Genomic DNA, 20,098 nt, shown 5'->3' with positions numbered 1-20,098 from the left:
TGATTTATTATTGTGGCGTACCAATTTTAGCCATCATATTCAAAAATACTTTAGTTTCTAGAGTGTGATGATAACGTCAGTACCCTCAATTTTGTCGAACATTACTCTCCCCAAAAGCATATTAAGCTGGGGTATAAGGTGAACCTTCAACGAAGGTATTGTTTAAAGCTGTCGTTATCAGAGGCAAATGCAAAGCCCAATTTGTCATATCAGATAACGCGCGAAGTGCAACATTGATAGTCTTATGTTGCCTCTCAATGAAACCGTTAAATTGAGGGCTATATGGGGATATCAGACGATGATCTATCCCTTACTGCTCGAACGCTTCGGTTAACGCGGTGTTAACAAATTCACGACCGTTATCGGAAACAACTACTTGAGGGACTCCAAATGGACTTACCAAGCATTGAAAAAAAGCATTCCTGACAGTCAAAGCTTTCTTATCTGTGATCAGCATAGTTACAAGAAACCCTGTGGTTCGTCTTTGGCAGTTAAAATATACTTATTATTACAAGATGACTCATTTAAAGGACCGACAAGATCTATGTGAATGAACTGGAATCGTTCCGTATTGTCTGGAAAAAAAACAATTTTTGGACCATTATATTTTGTTACTTTGGTCGCTTGACATACCACACAGCTTTTGACCCAATGAGTCACATCTTTTACTAATGTAGGCCAGTAATAGTCTTTTGCAATAGCCTCGATTGTTTTATCAATACCCAGGTGCAACCTATCATGGGCCACATTAAATGCTGTTAGGCGCAGAGATTCGGGCAAAATGATTCGCTTATCATTTTCGTCTACCACTACCGCACTAAATTTTCTGGTTGTAAATATTCGACCGTTTTCTTCATGTTACGTGCAGTATCTACTAGCCCCGGTTCATTACATTGCAAGACTGCAATAACTTCCCTATTTATCATATTAAAGCTAGTCGTATTTCCCCCAATCACTTCATTTAACGGACTACCTAAAATTTCCTCTTCACCGTCTAAATCACCGTAATCGGACTTGCTGCCTTCAGCCTCCAACTCAGACGTATAATCAAAGTCAGAATCCTGGTTATACGCACGAACATGCATTGCCAACTGTGGGGGTCCGCTTAAACTATCTGCTACTACATTATCATGGCCATCTATATGCCTTACTATTGGATTAAATTCCTTGATTGCGCATATCCAACGTTGTTCCGCTGGAGAATGATTACCCATTTCGTTTGTAATGGCCCTTTCTACTAATTTACTATCAGTACGTATTATTAAGGATCTCTCCAATATTCTGCTTTAGAAGTGCTTAAGAGACAAATACAACCCGCGAAGTTCCTTATAAAAAGTAAAACGTACATGCTTACATGGAGGCAGCTTCTTTGAAAAAAATGCAAGCGGTTGCATTCCCCCATTTCTCCTTTCTTGTTCCAAAACTGCGCCAACGTGGCTGTCCGAAGCGTTCGTGAAGAGAACTAGGGGTTTTGTGTGGTCTTCATAGCTTACTGTTGCTGCTTTTACTAACAGAGCTATTGTGTCATGATCATGGTTGCCACTGATCAAGCTGAGAAAAATTTCCTGACTTTTTCCTGACTTTTTACCAAAACTTTCCTGACTTTTCTAAATCAAACTCTTAAATTAAACTTATTCTAAAATACATAATCTAACACTTGAAACTATATAAAGCTTTCAATCTAGTTTCAATACAGGTTAAAAACAACAGTTTTTTGCTGAATTCTATCATCAAACTTCCAGTACATCAATCAAACCATCTGTGTATGATTGATGTTTGTAATAAACAGCTCTATCAGCAAAATACTTGTATTATCACCTTATAAACACAGATTGTCTGAAAAAAGACACAATTTTTTAGCATTTCCTAGCATAAATGTATCTAGATAAACAAACGACATATAAGGAACTTTTACAATTAAAACCTTGAATTAATAACATACTTTCACAACTAAAATCTTAAAACAATAACAAGTTTTTACAGTTGAAACCTTAAAACAATAAATTACACAATTTTTTAGAATTTCCTAGCATAAATGTATCTAAATAAACGAAACGACATTAAAGGAACAATACAATTAAAACCTTAAATCAATAAGGAACTTTTACAACTCAATCCCTAAAACAATAACCAACTTTTACAGTCAAAACATTAAAACAATAAAGAACTTAATCAAATACTGTTTTTTTAAATGTATGTACTAAAATTTATTTTCTCCGTTTTTTTATTAGCACTTCATCTAATAAAGATATGGTTTCCTTCATCTGAACTGCATTCCGTTTCATTTTCTTGGCAGTTAAAATCATTTGCCTCATTTTATTTAAATCGCTCTCATCTGCTGCCCCTACACTTGTTGAAGAGAATCTTTTCTCTAAATCAAGCCACAACTTGTGGGCTTTATTTCTTTTCTTTTGGGACTCATTTATTTTTAATTTTATTTATAAAATGTTTCCTCTTATCATTTAGTATAAAACTTGTAACAAATAAATATACTCTTATTTACTTTAAAAACTTAAGTTACTCTACAAAAAATACAAATAATAAGTAAACTTAATCTTGGCATATACCTCTCTTATAACTTATTTTATAAATTTAAACAACTTTGAAAAAATTATAAAGAGGTAAAGTATACACATTAATTTGTTTCATAAAATACTAAACTAACTGCTTAGTTATGAAGAACTCAATTATTTACTTAAACAAAAAACACTTTGATTCTAAAATTATGCTAGATAAACTTTTGTGTATACATCACAGTTTCACTATGGAAGTGTCCTTGCTACAGACCATCAAAACTGAATAGCTTACAAAATCTGCTTGTTCAAGTAGGGTACTTGTTTAATATTTTAATAGAAAATTTTTGCAGTTTTGTAAAGGATATTTTACTAACTTATACCAGATGAAGGCATTGGAAATATAATTAAATATTTTTGTAAATTTCTAGGAAAATTTTGGAATTTTTTCCTGACTTTAAAGGACTTTTAATTAAATTTTACCATTTGAAGGCTATGGAAAACAAGAAATTTTGTAAATTTAAACTGACAAAATCTGACTTTTATATAAATTTTATCAAATTTCCTGACTTTTTTTCAAACCCCCCCCTTTTTTTCCTGACTTTTGTCATTTTTTTTTAATTTTTCCTGACTTTTCCTGACCGAGTGGCAACCCTGCATGATAAGCTTTGATCTGACCATCAGTAAGTTTAATAATTGCCCTATTGCTTGCCTTATATAGTCAGCGGCTCTAAAAAGTTTAGTCGTTTGGTTAGACAATTGATGCGTCAATTCCAACGTGAAAGGGCATATCAGTTTGTTTGACATTAAAATGTCCATACCTTAAATTCCATAATTCCTATACTCTTGAGTAACCCAAAAATTATGTTTAATGGTTTTTAAATTACCTAGCTTAAGGTCAACGAAAGCACTCCCTATGGGGTGGATTTCATTGTTGCCAATACCCTTTATAGTTCTACTCAACGGCTTAAAGTAGTGGTTTATGCCATTTGTTAGATTCTTAGGAATTATAGAAACTTTGCACCCAGAGTCAATTAAGAAAAGAACGTTTGTAACATTGTCCTTTGCAAATAATAGACTTTGAGGCAAAGTTTTCGGATTAATAGACGATTTATTTGAAATAGCAAACGACCAATTAGTTTTTACAGTTGGTTTTGTTGTGATATCATTACGCAATTGAGAGTGAGAGTTTGTTTTAGGTGACAGCTTATTAAGCTGCCATGGTTTGGCAGAGGGAAGAATTGGTAAGGCTTCTACAGGCTTATTAAGAGGAACTATGTTCCCATCCTCATGTCCTCTCATTGTTTTGAAGATGAGAAATTGTTTTTTTGATTGTATTGTTGCGGTAACGGGGACATAGGGCAAGTTGCAACTGCAGCACAATAGTCTGCCCTATCTCCAAACTTTGCATGTTTGTGACAAAGGTTCTGTTCGTAATTTGTGCGCTTGTTATATCCTTTCCGGAAATACCCCTGACTACAATTGTGTTTATAGCTGCGGAAATGTTCCCTTTTTTGTGGGATGTTCTCATGCCATTTTTGTTTGTAAGAGTATCTCTTATTGTGCTTGAAACACTGAGGTTTGTATGATAAGTTTTTAGCATTTTCAAAGACCCTCTGTTGTTCAATATCGCATATAAACTCTGCGTGCGCCTAATAAACTCCGTTATACTCGAGCCCAAAACATTCCTTAGTTTTTTTTTTAATTATTAGGGGCATGTTTGTGCATAAAGTATTTAATTCTGTCTTCCTCTTTAGACTTTGCCCATTGCTTAGCTGACAAAAACAAGTCCTGGAATTGTACTGGCTCCGGCTATGATGGGCTTGCACCTAAGATACGAGGCAATTTACTACCTTTGCCTTGTAAAAAAATAACAAGACTGTTGTACGTTCTGTTGTTGTCATGTGTTTCAACAAAGTCTATTATATCAGAACAAGGCCATTTTCTCTGGACAGGGTTGCCACTCGTTTCTTTAATTTTTTTTTCCAGGTTTTCCAAATTTTTTCCAGGTTTTTAAAAGTAAACACTTTTGGGTTTATTTTTAGTTTTAGGTTAATTTCTATATAAGAAAGTGTATTAAATAGTATAAAAACATTTAAAAGATACTGAGAAGCTACTTTAATTGTGTTTTTTTGTATAATACTTTTTTGTATAATTTTTAAATCAAAACTACCCAAAGTATGGTATGATGTCATCAAAATATTTTTGCATTTAAAAAAAAATTGTTATTTTAATTTATGTTAATTTTTTCACACACACAACAATTATAAAAAAAACTTTATATTTGCCTATATGTATAAGATTCATGCTTTATTATAAAACACAAAAAAAATTCACTAGTTATGGCCATAGGGGGGTCCAACATTTTTTTTGTTACAAAAATTAACTTTAGCTTTTATATGAAAGCTTTAAATACAAACTACAAGCCAGTTTTTATAGAATTCAAAATTGTCATTTAACTTTTGAGATACTTTATTTTTTGTAAAAAGTTTCCGATACAAACGTATGGACTGCAAATTTTTAGGGGTCAATTTTCTCAGAAATTTAAAAATTCACTAAAAATCTATCTTCCTCCTTCATTTTTCAAGCAATCTTCTTCAAATTTTCTGGAAATGTTTCTTATACAAAAAGGAAAAAACTTTACTTTAGAATTTTAATAATGTAAAAAAATTAAAATTTTATTACAAAAGTTTAAAAAAAAAAGTGTTTTTTTTTTTCAAAAAATTTTTATTTTTACTATTTTATTTTTTAATTCCAAAGTAACGTTTTTTTTATACTGTATAAAGATTAGACTGTCAAATTTTGAAGAAGATTGCTTGAAAAATGTAGGAGATAGATTTTAAATAAAATAGTCTTTTTTTGCTGTTTTAGCTTTCCCTTTCCATAGGGAACCTATTATGCGGCCCGACTTTAACTAGTCATATCTCAAAAAATAATGTGAATTTTTTTAATTGATAAAATGCATCTTCAAGCTTAGAAATAACTCTTTAAAATAAGATCAACTTGTAAAAAACATGACTTACCCCCAACTTATGGCTTTTAAGTTTTCAAAATAATCCAAACATATTTTGAAAAAATTGTTTTTTAAGCAGAAAAGAAAACATCTATCTATTATACTTTTTAAACTTAAACTTTTCTTCCATTTCTTTTTATTTCTTCCATTAACTATGTTTAAAAAAAAAGAAAAACAGGTATATGAATCAAAAACTTACACTCTTTAGTAAAACAAAAAAAATGAAATAACTTTAGTCCTAGGTAATCCTGTTTAAAATAAGCAATTTTTGGTTATCAATATTAATACTACTTGACATTTAAACATAAAATTTAATACTAGAAAATCTAATTTAAATGTTTACTGATAGTTATAGATCATAAAAAAACACAATTCTGATTTTATAAAATAAACAGTTAAGTATGTAACCATGATTTACTTTTAATTATACAGTCAAAAAAAAAAGAATAACTCAGATAAAAATTACTTTTTACAATTGAACTAAAACAGCACTTAACAAAAACAAAGTTAAATCTAACAAATAAAGAAACTAAAAGAAATACTGAAACAGCTTGTGCACTACTAATTTATACAGGCAAATATAGTACTTCAGTTCAATCACAATAAAAGTATGTGAAAAAGAGTTAAAAAAACTTTATTTAAGTGAAGTTCCTAAGTTTTTTTAGGAACACTTAACACATGACAAAGTGTACACTTTGACACATATGAAGTTAATAGAGTTGCAGTCAAATTACAATTGGGATCACCTATAGATAGTATTCCAATCCTAAACTAAATAAATTGTCTAAAAGTATTTGCTTGGATTGTCAAGAACAAAGATGCGGTTGTATAAATAAGAGAAAAGTACATACACTTTACAACGTACTCAGTATTTTCTTAAACAATGTAAGTGTGAGCACCACAAATGTGGATGGGAGTTGACCACATTACACGCAGTTGACACTGAATTTGACACTTGATATATATATATATATATATATATTAAAACATTCTATTCACATGTAAATGGTCTAGATTCTAGATTAGACTGTAGAAGATATTACAGCCAAATTACTAAACACAGTTTTTAATTGTAAAGCTCTTGGAAACGAATTAAGTATAACAATTCAATGGTTTTCAAAACTTTAGATACTAACAAATATTGGCATCCAAACTATTTAGTTTTTTTGTTGTATAAGGTAACTTTTTATCAAAAAGTTGTATTTGCAAAAAAGGATTATTTTTCAAAAACATGTTCTGTTGAGTCACTCTAAAATCTAAAACAACTCAAAGAATATGGTTCGATTAAAATAGTTTGGTGTACAATAAAACATTCTATAGATAAAAACTTTATCAGGGTGGTCAATGTTGTTTTATCAAAAGAATTTAATATATTTTTTCTTTCAGTACAAAGGTACACAACCAATGTATTGTAAGAAAATTAGAGTTGATCCAATGTCCATCAAAAAAAAGTATCAGAAAAATATAGAAATGATCTAGAGAATTGCTTGAAGAATTCAATCAGTCTATCAAAATTTTTAATGATCTTTTACTTACTAACATCCATAAAAACTTACCTTCTTTGATTCTTTTTACAGAGGATCAGTTTGTTTACATGGTCACATCTTCTGCTCAACTAGGCTCAGTTTTAAGTGTAGACAGAACTTTTAATCTGGGAAAATATTACTTGACAGCTATTACTTTCATAAACAAAAAAGTAACTTTCAGAAATATTAGTTATAATCCAGTATTTTTAGGCCCTTGTTTCCTACACAAACAAGCCAGAGAAGAAGATTATAACTTTCTTTTCTCTTATATAAAATCAAAAATGATAAATAATTTTTTTACAAGACAATGGTTGGGTACCTTAGTATTGAAATAGAGTTCTTTTAAATTCTTTAGAAATAACAAAAGTAACCACCCTGATAAAGTTTTTATTTAAAAAATGTTTTATTTTATACCAACTAATTTTTATCAAGTTGCACTCTTTGAGTTTCATTAGTGACTCAACAGAACATGTTGCAGAAACTTTAGTAAAACCTGACTTCTGATAAACACAAAACTTATAATTTTTGCTTTTGTAGTCCCACTCTCCACAATCATCATAAAATCTGAGTGCTTTTTTACTATCTTAAAAGTAATAGTTGTTCATATTTAACACAAATTGCACATTACTTTTTATAATCGTTGGTACAGCATCTAACACTTTGTCACACTTTTATAAAACCTTAGAAATATCCTTATGCCTTTTAATTTTGGTATAAGGTTTGACATATATACTGTCTATATTATTGACAATATCTTTGTTATCTGTATAATTTTTTAAATAAGGTTGTTGAAAATAACAAGATTTTTTTTGTTTTTTTCTTTCAGTAGGCTTAAAAAAGTGTTTTGTGTTATAAAAATTACCACCTTTTTTATTTTTAGCATTAAAATTATTTACAAAATCATCTGAACTATCACTGGAATAAGTTGTTTGGGCCTTATTTTGTTTATTATTTTTAAATGTTTTAAACAAATTCTCACTTAAACTTGAATCAAAACTAACACTACCATTTAAAAAATCACCACAGTCGTTATCATCGCTGTCAGCAATTATAATTCTCCTTTTACTTATTTTAAAATTACTGTTTTGCTTAACTTTAATTACCAAACTAACAAAATGGTTTGGCTGCCAATATTTATTAGTATCAAAAGTTATGGAAGACCATTGAATTATTATACTTACTTCATTTCCATAAACTTTACAATTAAAAATTGTGTTAAGCAATTAGGATGTAGTATTTTCTAGACCATCTACATATGGGTAGAATGTATTGATATGTATATTAAGTGTCATTGCACTGCATGCAGTGTGGGCAACTCCCATCCACGTTTGTGGTGTTCCCACTTGCATTGTTAAAGAAAATATGGAGTTAAATGTAAAGTGTATGTACTTTTCTCTTATTTGTACAACTGCATCTTTATATTTACCCATCCAAAAAAAAAATTAATCAAATTTCTCTATGATGGTCTTCAACGCCATACAGGGACTGGGAAATAGTCTTAAACAAACAATACCCAGCCCCTGAGTTTTGGATTGGTATGCAGTCTGTGGGTAATCCCAACTGTAGTTTGACTGCAACATCATCAACTTTATGAGGTGATCCAAAATGTACATTTTCTTGATATGGGTCAAGTAGCCCTAAACTAAACTTGGGAACTTCTTTTAAAAAAATCTCTGTAAACTCTTTTTCATCTAAGTATTTCCACTTTTGAATGAAATTAAATGCTTCTTTTGCCATTTTAGTAGCTTAACACTAAAAATTTTCCTGTTTGTAAAACATTTAATTTAAAAATAATTAAAAATACTTAAGAGCTTGGGGAGGGTGAGGTTAGTCTTTTTAGTTTAACTTGATTTTATTTCGTTGAATTTTAACTAAGCTTTGAGTTGCTTTTTACAGAAATTTTATATCAAAGAAGTTTTGTGAGAAGTAGACTTTTTAAGTCAGAGAATACAATAGGTTCCTTATGGTAGGGGTAAACTAAAACTACTAAAAATCGTTCTCTTCCTACGCTTTTGATAGTTATCAATAATAAACTATAGGAAAAATTTAAAAAAATAATAGCTTAATTTGTTTTTGAGTTTGAAATTGTAACTAACACAAAAAATATCAGAATTAAAAATTATTTTTCTATAACTTTAATAACAAAGGGAAATGTTATGTTATGTAAATGTTATGTACTATTTTATTGTTTTTATTCAGTTATAATCATTTTCATATTTAAAAAAATAAACAAAGTGAATTTATCATAGGCCTAGACAGCAATTTTGCTTCGTTTACAATTTTTAAGCTTCAAAACTACCCAAAGTAAAGTTAGTGACATCATCAAAATATTAGGTTTATTTCGGTAGGACTTTTTATGGGTAGTTTTAAACATTGAATACTTTTAATTGCAGCAATTTTGCAATAAAAAGTACCCAATATTTTGATGATGTCATTAACTTTACTTTGGGTACTTTTGAACGATTCTATAGTTGGCTCCATATTCAAAGGCTAAGATTCATATTCAACACTATTAGAAATATTTTAATTTTTACTTATAGTATCCTTGTAATATTTTGTACAGCTAATCTAATAAACCTTTTCTCTTTGGATTATAAGTTCAAACTTTCTTAACAAAACAAAACTGCTGTCCAGGCCTATGATAAATTCACTTTGTTTATTTTCTAAATATGAAAATAACTATATCTGAAATAAAACAATAGAAGGTAACTAAATATTTCCCTATGTTAACAAAATTAAGAAATATAATTTTCAACCTTGATATTTTTTGTGTAAGTTACAATTTTAAATTCAAGCACAAATTAAGCTATTGACTTTTTAAACTTTTCTTTTATAGTTTATTGATGAATTTCAGTCATAGAAAAATTTGAACTAGTTGTACATAAGTTATGTACTTCTATAAAAGCTACCTTTTTTTAGTTTGAAATAAAGCTAACAGGGTGGCCATCAAACCTAGGTGCTTATGGAAATCTTGGAATGTTGTATAAAATACTAGAATGACTTGAAATTCTGATCACTTGTTTTTTTTTAGAAAAGTAATTAAGACTTGCATTTAAAAAATATATTAAATTTGGAAAACTTTTATATAAACTTGATCATTTTTATTACAAGTTGATGTCACTTTATAAATTTTAATCTAAATTACAAGTAGCTTTATACAGATTTTTTATACCAAAACAAACTTTTGATATGTAACATAAAAATAGGAGAGTACAGTAGGTTTTAATTGTCATCTTTTTTACTTTTTTCTTTTTATTAATAAATATTGAAAGGAACACTTCCTTAAAATTTGAGCAGGGTTGCCAACACACCTGGAATCCAGGAAATAGACAGTTTAAACAAAAACTGGAAAAACCTTGAACTTGTGAAATTAAAAAAATTTGGTATTTAAAACAAAAATCACCTAAAAATCTGTAATTTTTTAAACTACTTCTACATGTAAAATAATGAAATTTTGATAAAATATAATAACTTAAAGTCATCAATAAACTATAAAAGAAAAGTTTAAAAAGTCAATAGCTTAATTTGTGCTTGAATTTAAAATTGTAACTTACACAAAAAATATCAAGGTTGAAAATTATATTTCTATAATTTCGTTAACATAGGGAAATATTAAGTTACCTTCTATTGTTTTATTTCACATATAGTTATTTTCATATTTAGAAAAATAAACAAAGTGAATTTATCATAGGCCTGCACAGCAGTTTTGTTTTGTTAAGAAAGCTTAAGCTTCAAAAGTACCAAAGTAAGTTAATGACATCATCAAAATATTGGGTACTTTTTATTGCAAAATTTCTGCAATCAAAAGTACCCAATATTTAAAACTACCCATAAAAAGTCCTAACGAATTTTAATTCTAATTTTTCTTTGACTAAAATACTTTTAATAACTTTGTATAACTACGTCTTAAGTAAATTAAATTTTTTTTTTTTTATCATTCTACAAAAATGTTTTACATTTCATTTAACTTTTGTTTAAACTTAGATGAGATCTTTCGTAGTAAGTCTTATAAAAAATTATATCTTACTTAATTATACTGAATTGAAAATGAAGTAAGAATATACTGTAGTTTAAAGTTTTAAAATATAAAATGACGTAATAATCTTTTAGTTAAAGCGGAGAACTCTTTTCAACTACATATTCTGGAAGCCTTATGCATTCAATCTTTAACGCCCAGTTTATGTAAGCACAAAAAGTTCGTATACCAAACTAGACTTTTAAAATCTTTATAATAAGTAATTTTAAAAGTGACTTGTTTCTCGTAAAGTTTTGTTTTTTAAAATGTAGTTTTATTTTTATTTTTATCGCCGGTTTATTTTAGTTCGATTTTAATCTAACGAGTGTTATTACTACATTAAAGTATGAGTATTTATTCTACCGTATAAGCATTTAGATAGTTTTTGCATACGATCATTACGTCATTTTATATTTTAAAACTTTATATTCTAATTACAGTATATTCTTATTTCATTTTCAATTCAGTTTAATTTAGTAAGATTTAATTTTTGACAAGACTTATTACGAAATATCTCAAATAAATTTAAAGAAAATAATGAAATGTCTTATGTTATATATTTTAAATAAGTTATGCACCGGAAAAAAGCTTTTCAAATATTCAACTTTTGAAAAAGAATCAAGTAGATTCGAAAAACTTCAAGTTTATATAAAAATTAATAAAAATACATTCATACGAAATTGCAAATGGTATTAAAATACAACAAAATTCCTTCTGAAAGTAAAACTTATTATAAAAGACTAAAAAACAAGTTTGTTGATAGTTTGTTTGTCTTGAAAAGATGCTACTACTATACCGATTTATTTCACTTTAAATAAAAAAAGTCATACTTTGTCAACAAACTAAGAAGCATAAAGTTTAGCTGAAATTTACGGGTAAATATTTTTTTTATTAAAAGTGTTGTAACATAAACCAAAAGTTATGACCTATAGATTAACTTATTATATTCAGTTTACTGCACAAAATAGAATGTTTAAAAGAGTATTATATAGTTAAAAACCAATGTTATAAACATTTCATGTGATTACGATATATCTTTAAGCAAGTTTTATTTAGCTATAACGTTGTCTAAATACTAAGTTTTGTTAGTAAATATTTAGTAGTCATTCTAATAAAGCTATATGTCTTAGAATCAGTAAATGTATTTAAATCGTTACTAAAACCTCTTGAACTATGATAATTTCATGCTAAATATAATAAATTCATTAAATTAATGGTTACAGTTAAATTAGTTTTTAGTTATTGTTTAATAAAAAAAAAAGATTTAAAAAGTATACACGTAAAGTATAGAGGGTAAAATTTTAGTTCATAATATTGCAAAAAACAAACACAGTCAGAAATTTAAGTTGTAGATAAAATAGAATTGCTAAGGTATTTAATAAAAAGAGTATAATAAATAGTTCAATCAAAAATATATACAATCCTAACAAACTTATATTGTTAATGATTGTTAATAGTATATGTCAGTGTTTTTTAAAGTGTGCAAAATATATTTTACTGTACAAAAAAATTTAATAGAAAGTAAAATTATTTTTGATCAGGTTAATACTTTATTTTATTTTTTCTATAAGATACTTAGAAAATCGTTAACATTTTTTTTGTACTTTCTAGTAACAAACACATAAGACTTAAAGGTTACAACTTCCTATAAAAAGTTTTCACTTATTTTTTGTGAGTGTCCTGTCCTTATTTATTGCATAGATTTTAAAATTTTTTGAAAAATAACTTTTGGTAACTATAAAATAACATAAGCTTAGTAAGCTGCATTATAATGATCATCTACTTATAACTCTTAATTTTTAAGATTTTGAAATCAGTAACTTATTTTTTTAAGTTTAAGTATGAATTTATAAACTTATTAAAGGTCTGCTACAAATGAGTTTATTAAGCCATAGCAAATATATTTATATTTTTACGGATAAGTTTTTAGCAAGCTTATATTTTTATTTTAAAGTTATGTAGCAAATTTTAAAGCGTAAAGTATAGATTATGCTTGTAAAATTACTATTAAGTATATATGATTAAAATTATAATAAAAAGTGACTGTAACTTTAAAAACAAACTAAACAATGTTAATTTTATTTACAGCTAGATAGTTTAAATCGAACGTAAATTTAAAAAAATATCATGTGAGACATTCATTTTTTTTGTTTATTAAAAACTAAAGTTATAAATATAATATTTATTTGCAGTAACTTTAAGTTTAAAACGCATAAAACCTTATGTTATAAATATTTTTCAAACTTGCTTCATTAATGTTTATAATAAGTATTTACAACATTTTTTGAACAACCGTTAAAGTGCAGTCCGGAGCTAAACACATATTTGTTAAATAACAGTGTGTAATTCGTTTCAATAGCAACTATGTGAACGCTTTTTTATAACTAAACGTTTATTATGTTGAGTAATTTATTAACTAGATTTTCAAATACCAAAATAAGTACAGTAAGAAGTTTCTACACTGTAAGAAAAAAAGAAAACTGTCAAACGAATGTGTATACTGTAAGACTATATAACATTTTTTAGATATTTTTTTATTTAAGTTGTTTAGCATTAGTTTAGAATATAAAAAAGTTTTTATTTCACTTTTTTAAAATTTAAGCTATAAGCTTTTTTTTAAAGATTCGAAAGTTCTTCGAATTTCATTCTCAACAAAGTAGAAATATAAGCGGTCAAAAACATGACCCAAAAAATTTTGTTGCTGGAGTGACAGAAATGAAAATATTTATTGCTGTTTCCATTGCAATTATAACATGGTGGCATGAATCTTACACTAAAAGAACACGAATAAGAAAAGAACTGGAACTAGAAAAAATAAACCATCAAGTACAAAATTTTAATCACTTGTATTTTTGATGATAAGTATACAAAAAAACACTTAATTGTCAAATAACTACTCACACTCACAGATAAAACATCTCTATGGTCCCCTGTATGGCAACAGACTTGTAAAACTTACTGCTCACAAGTCAGCAATTCGTGGATTTGACAGTGTAGAGACTTACTTAAAGTGTGCCGAAGAAAACAAAAACGCTAAAATGATAGTTAAATGGAGAAACTATGTTGTAAACTTCTTACATCCTTTAGATGAAAAAGTGTTACTTGTTTTTATAGTTGTTTTATGATGCTTTAATTGTTATTTATTGTAAATAAATAATCGTTTTTTTTTAACTAATTTTTTTTTTGCAGTAACACCCTTTAGTTTATATTGTAATCGATTTTAATTTCGCATCTTAATATAATAATAGTTACCGATGAATTACATCTAAACAATTGACTAAAAATAAGACGAGGCGTCTAAAACTTTCACTAGTATTCGCTAAGTATTCTAAAAAAAACATCGCGTTTAAATACAAGTTACATTTAAAACAATTTAGTTTTTATTTTTCTATAAATTTTCAATTACTTTAAACATTTTTTGATTGATAATCAGAAAACTATTGTCCTTATAAATTTTTCAAAATGATAGACAAAACCAATTTTCAAATAAATTTATATATGCTAGAACAAAATAAAAGTTTTATTACATCTGATGTAATCAGATGAATCTTAATAATACCCTTAAGTTAAAATATGTAGAAGTATTTTTAATCACTACTAATCAATCTAATTTTTCAGTGGTATATATTTCAGTTATGTAAAAGTTAATCAAAATAAAAGTTACATAACTTAACAAAACAGGTAACAAATTAATTATTTAGTTTTTAATTTAGTGCCCCGCCGAAACCAAAGTAAGTAGAGTTAACACTTTCTATTTGTTGCTATTATGTTTGTGAGATAGTACGTTTAAGGATACTTTGAGGTTTTAGGCAACTTTTGAAACTATGGTTTAGTTTAATTAAAAATAATTTTAACAAAGTTAAGTGACTGAATAGTAACAAAATCATTTGAATTTCACTAAAATATTTTTAAGTTAAGTTAAAAAAAAAGAATAAATTTGAGACTCTCAGTATTTATCTAATAAAGTTTTTAGTACCAACTGATATAAATTTAGAAAGAATACTTTAACAGACAAGGGGAAAATTGTAGTTTTAACTTCAAACAACTAAGTATATTTTTATTATTCCTCGTTAACCGAATAGTCTTTTCGTACACTAGGTCCGTAGACAAAACTTTTGAGCATATTTTTTTTTCGTTCAATGTTTAATACAAACATTTACAGTGGTATTATCAATGAAGTTAAAAACTAAGTCAATATTTTTTACCTTTAGATAGAAGTTGAAAAAAAAACATAGCATTAATAGTCTTACAAGAAAAGTTATAACAATCATTTGATTAAGTAATAAATAGAAAAAAAAATACTTGAAGATGTAAAGCACTATAATGTATAACTTTACTTTTAGATTTTTTATTTTAATGTAATTTTATTTTTATAGTACTAGTTTAATATTTGACTAAAATTGTTAATCTTTAAGATTAGTCAATTTCTAGAGTAATTTTTTTTTCAAAGTCTACTTGTTTAAAATAAATAATTTTATTGTACTTTTTTTTGCTTTCATTGAAATTAAGTATAGTTGATTTTTACTTTAAATTAAAAAGCATCTGAGAAAGTTGTTAAAAATTATACTTCAATTAAACATGGTTATTAACAAAAGAAATAGTTCAAAATTTTATTTTTTAATATTTTAAAATAAATACAAAGTATTTTATAACAATGTTATCATAGTATAACTGTGTATGTGTACAAAAAAGTAATAGGTAAATAAATTTTTACAGGCAGAATCATTAATTTTAGAAAATGCTCATCATATACATGGAGAACAAACCGAATTTCCAGATGAATTTCGTAATTTTTTGAAAACTTTTGCTCAGTTTAAATTTGTAATGCAGGTTTACGATATCAATTGATAAGATCAAAAAATTTTTATGAAATTTTAGTTTTTCTTATACATTAATGCTAAACTTTCTAGTCAGAATTCGTCCATTTTTATAGCTAGCTCATTTCGTTTTTAAATTTATTTAAGTATTATTTATATTCAAAGTAAAAGTAACTAAAATGACTTTAACTATTTAAAGTATAAATTTAAGTGTTTGTTAACAAAAGATCCTAGTGAAAAAAGTTCACTAGATTATATAATAAAAACAAGTTATACAGTATCCTTTTTTTATTGTACCGACATATGTTTCTGTGTGTTAACGGATTAACACACTTCAACTGGGTTCTGTAAAAAAATAAATACTGTAAAAGAAAAGGAATAGAAGCTAAGGTAGATGCATACATGTGTTCATTAAAATAAACAATAAATATAATTTCTACAGATTTTTAGAGGTTAATGGTTAATAATAGGAAATAAAATTAATGTTAAATCCGACTGTTTTAAAACTATATATTTTTTGTAATTATTAAGTCTTAATTAAGTAAAGTAAACTAAAATACACAATAAAATGACAAATCATAATATAAACTACTTACATGAATGGAAGGAAGTGACGTAATAATATGTAATAGTTATTATATATTGTGATGTAATTATTAGATATATTTTTTTCAATAATTAGCAACTGGTAAATAAATTTGAATTAGTTTTTCCTTCCATTCATGTAAATAGCTTATATAATGATTGGATATTTTATTGTTTTATTTAGTTTACTTTACTTAATTCAGACTTTACAATTACAAATATTGTATAGTTTTATGTCAGTCGGATATGGGAGCCGATCATTTCTAACCCATCATAATTTCTAACCCGATCACTTCTAACCCGATCATTTCTAACCCGATCATTTCTGACCCGATCATTTCTAACCCGATCACTTCTAACCCGATCACTTCTAACCCGATCACTTCTAACCCGATCATTTGTAACCCGATCACTTCTAACACGATCACTTCTAACCCGATCATTTCTAACCCGATCACTTCTAACCCGATAATTTCTAACAAGATTACTTCTAACCCGATCATTTCTAACCCAGTTTAGCCCGATCAATTCTAATTTTGTTCTAATGAACACATGTATACATCTACCTTAGCTTCTATTCTTTTTCTTTTACAGTATTAATTTTTTTACAAAACCCAGTTGAATTGTGTTAATCCGTTAACATACAGAAACATATGTCGGTTGAATAAAAGAAGGATATTGTATAGTTTGTTTTTAAATAGACTTTAGCTGTTAAATTATTAATAATTATATACTTTTAAATAAGTTTTTGACAAAATAGCTTAACTGTTTTATAATAAAGTAGTAATTTAGCACGAGTATTTAGTACTTGTATAACGTAGTTTTATCAGAAAATTATTTTAAAGTATTAATGTGTTTTTTAAAATAAATTTTTAGCTTTAAAAATATGTATAATCGGTTAAATTCATCGATTTACACATTTATAACAGATGTAGAATTAAATATAATCAATTTTTTTACAGAGAACTTAGATACCATTTAAAAATTTTGAAGCAATCATATAAGCTTGTGTTTATTATCACTACTTGTATAAGCTAATATTTAAACTAAAACAACTAGCTTGACCAGTTTTAAACATTGACATTATTATTTATAGATATAAAAGGTTTTACCTAAAGTCTATTTAGATATTAGATAAAGTTTTAAACTTTATAAAAAAATTAATAATTAGAATGCTTTAAGAGTATTTAGAACTTATAAAACAGGAATGGAAAGATTCAACAGGAAAGCTAGAGTCAACGGTGGAATTTTCAGAAGAAGACTTTAAAGCTACAACAAACACAACAGTCTGTTACGATAATGAAGTATTAAATCACGTAACTCAAAAATATACTCATCTTAAAGAACGCCAAAACGAGCTTACCCTTGGAAAAAACAAAGAAAATTTTAGTGTAAAAAACTTCATTAAACGCCTATTTGCATATTAAATAAAACTGCAAAATATTTTTTTTCCTTTTTCAATAATTTAAAAATATGTATATTATAATATAAGAAACTAATATGAACTTAAAAAAAAGTACACACTAGTAAAAACAAGGTTACTAAAAAAATCTTGTTAATTAAGAAAATAAACTGTTTTTTTTTATAAAAAGATTAATTATAGTGGTACAATACTTTTAATGTCCAAAAGTATGTGTTTGTATTATGTATTAAGGTTTGTTCTTAAATTTGTTAAAAAAAACTAGCCTGTAATTTGTTTTTTAATAAAACTTAACTTAAATAACCTTAATTTTAAGCATCGCTTACTTACAATAAAAGTAACTTTGTTTAGTTAATAAAACTAAGGTTTTTATCATATTTCCCATGTTAAAAAGAAGCCGAATTAAATTAACTTTATTTAGGTGTTTAGATTAAACAACCAGGTATACAACCATCTCGGACTTTAAGTAGTGTAAAGTTTAGATAGAAGGTTACAACGGAAAATTTAATAAAGTTAAACATTGCATATTTAGAAACAAGAATTTTTGCCTGTAAAATTTAATATAGTTAATTATAGGTTTTCATAACACCTTAAATTCATTTAGCAGCGAATATATTTGTCAATTCTAAATATCTGTTTGAAGTGTTTAAACATTAATTATATTTAGTTTAAAGTATGTATCAAGCACAAGAACTGTCTGTTTACTGATTTTTTGTTGTTTTTATTTAATTAAACTTTAATATAACCTTTTTACATAATTTAAAGTTTAAAGACTCAACATGATTTCTAATTTTCACATATATTTAAAAATCTAAAAAAACAAATAAGTTTTATTATTAAGTATCACCTTACCAAGTATGTTCATTATCTTTTTATATACTTAATTGTAACGTTTGATTCAAAAATAATGTTTAATAAAAATTTAAAAAACTTTTTTCCGGTGCATAGCTTTTTCAAAACATTTAAAATCACTCATTTTATTATAAATAATCCGTTGTAAAGATCTTTCAACTAAGACTTTACAACAAAAATATTTTATTAAAAATAAACTAAAATAAAACTGTATTATACAGTAACCTGCCACTTAGGAACACACTTAATAGGTACGCCCTGCCGGTATGGTACGCACTTTTTAGCTAAAAAACGCTGTGTTCAAAATGCAATTTTGTTTTACTTTGATGTTTAAAAAACTTTAAAATAGTATTTCAAAACTATTGTATTTTAAAATAAATTCAACCGTATGAAATTTTAAGAAACTGAAAGAAAAGGAACCCGAAAATAAGTCATGAACTTATAAATTGAATATCAAATCAAAAATTTAAAACAAACATATTACTGTTTATTTATTTAACGTAAATAACGAACAGTGCAATTTAATTTTGCATTACCGTGATTCAAACATAGGAGTAAAATATACATAAAAATTCGTATAAAATTTAGATAAAGAAAATAATGAACAGTGCAATTGATATTTAGCCTAAGTGACCTCAGATTGTGGTAAACATGATAAATACATATTCACAAAACAAGTAAAAAGTAACCTTTTAAAATTAACAAGATTTTTATACACTCTTTTTTAAATCCATTACTGCTAATATTAACTATAGAATCTACAGTCTACTATGAGCACCACACCATTTTATTCTTTACTGTAGTGTTTTCTACCAAGACAACCAGTTAAAATACAAAAAAAAAAAACTAAATAATAAGTAAGCATGAATAAATTTATAGCTGTAAACCAGTGGCGTAGCGTGGTATTTTGGTCAGAGGGTGCACAATTTTTTTTCTCGAAAAATCCCCTAAGTAAAGACTTTTGTATTTAACTATAAAAAATCTTTTTTATAGTTACCTATAAAAAGATCTTTTTATAATTAATATAACTAGCATAAATTCATTAAATGAAATAAATTTGTCGTCATTGTTCTAAAAAATAATTATACACTACAAAATTAAACAATTTAGAAAAAATATCAACTTAATTAGAATTACTTATACTTGCACAAATATAAACTTACTAAATATTTTTTATTTTTATAACTACAGTAAAGTTTATATCTATAGAAAATAAATTAGTGATCTACCGAATCCAGAAATTTTGGACTTGGCCGAATCCGAGTCTTAATTTTATATTAGGATTCGGCAGAATCCGAATCTTTTAATAATTGGAATCCGAAAGTTTAAATATGCTTGTTATGTAAGCACAATATAA

At 26.5% G+C, this 20,098-nt stretch overlaps 1 protein-coding gene across 1 annotated transcript; it reads left to right on the top strand.

Moving 5' to 3' along the window:
- Positions 1-13,456: 13,456 nt before the first annotated feature.
- On the top strand, positions 13,457-19,178 carry LOC145828571 (uncharacterized). The gene is made up of 6 exons (XM_082936326.1): positions 13,457-13,569; positions 13,690-13,893; positions 13,977-14,162; positions 15,784-15,897; positions 17,675-17,785; positions 19,143-19,178. The coding sequence occupies exons 1-6, from the start codon at positions 13,465-13,467 to the stop codon at positions 19,176-19,178; spliced, it is 756 nt and encodes a 251-aa protein (XP_082792452.1). The 5' UTR covers positions 13,457-13,464.
- Positions 19,179-20,098: the final 920 nt, after the last annotated feature.

Source organism: Thalia democratica, chromosome 2 (genome assembly GCF_965202585.1).
Source record: "Thalia democratica chromosome 2, ktThaDemo2.hap1.1, whole genome shotgun sequence".
In the NCBI taxonomy this organism is placed as follows: Eukaryota; Metazoa; Chordata; class Thaliacea; order Salpida; family Salpidae; genus Thalia; species Thalia democratica.
This window is presented reverse-complemented; position numbering and strand designations above follow the sequence as displayed.

What these genes read in the sequence shown, in the direction of transcription:
- LOC145828571 (XM_082936326.1), top strand. Translation starts at nt 13,465, where the DNA reads ATGTTGAGTAATTTATTAACTAGATTTTCAAATACCAAAATAAGTACA. An exon ending in GTCAAACGAATGTGTATACT is followed by an intron (nt 13,570 to 13,689) that starts GTAAGACTATAT and finishes TTTTTTTTAAAG; the next exon opens with ATTCGAAAGTTCTTCGAATT. An exon ending in TAGAAAAAATAAACCATCAA is followed by an intron (nt 13,894 to 13,976) that starts GTACAAAATTTT and finishes TCACACTCACAG; the next exon opens with ATAAAACATCTCTATGGTCC.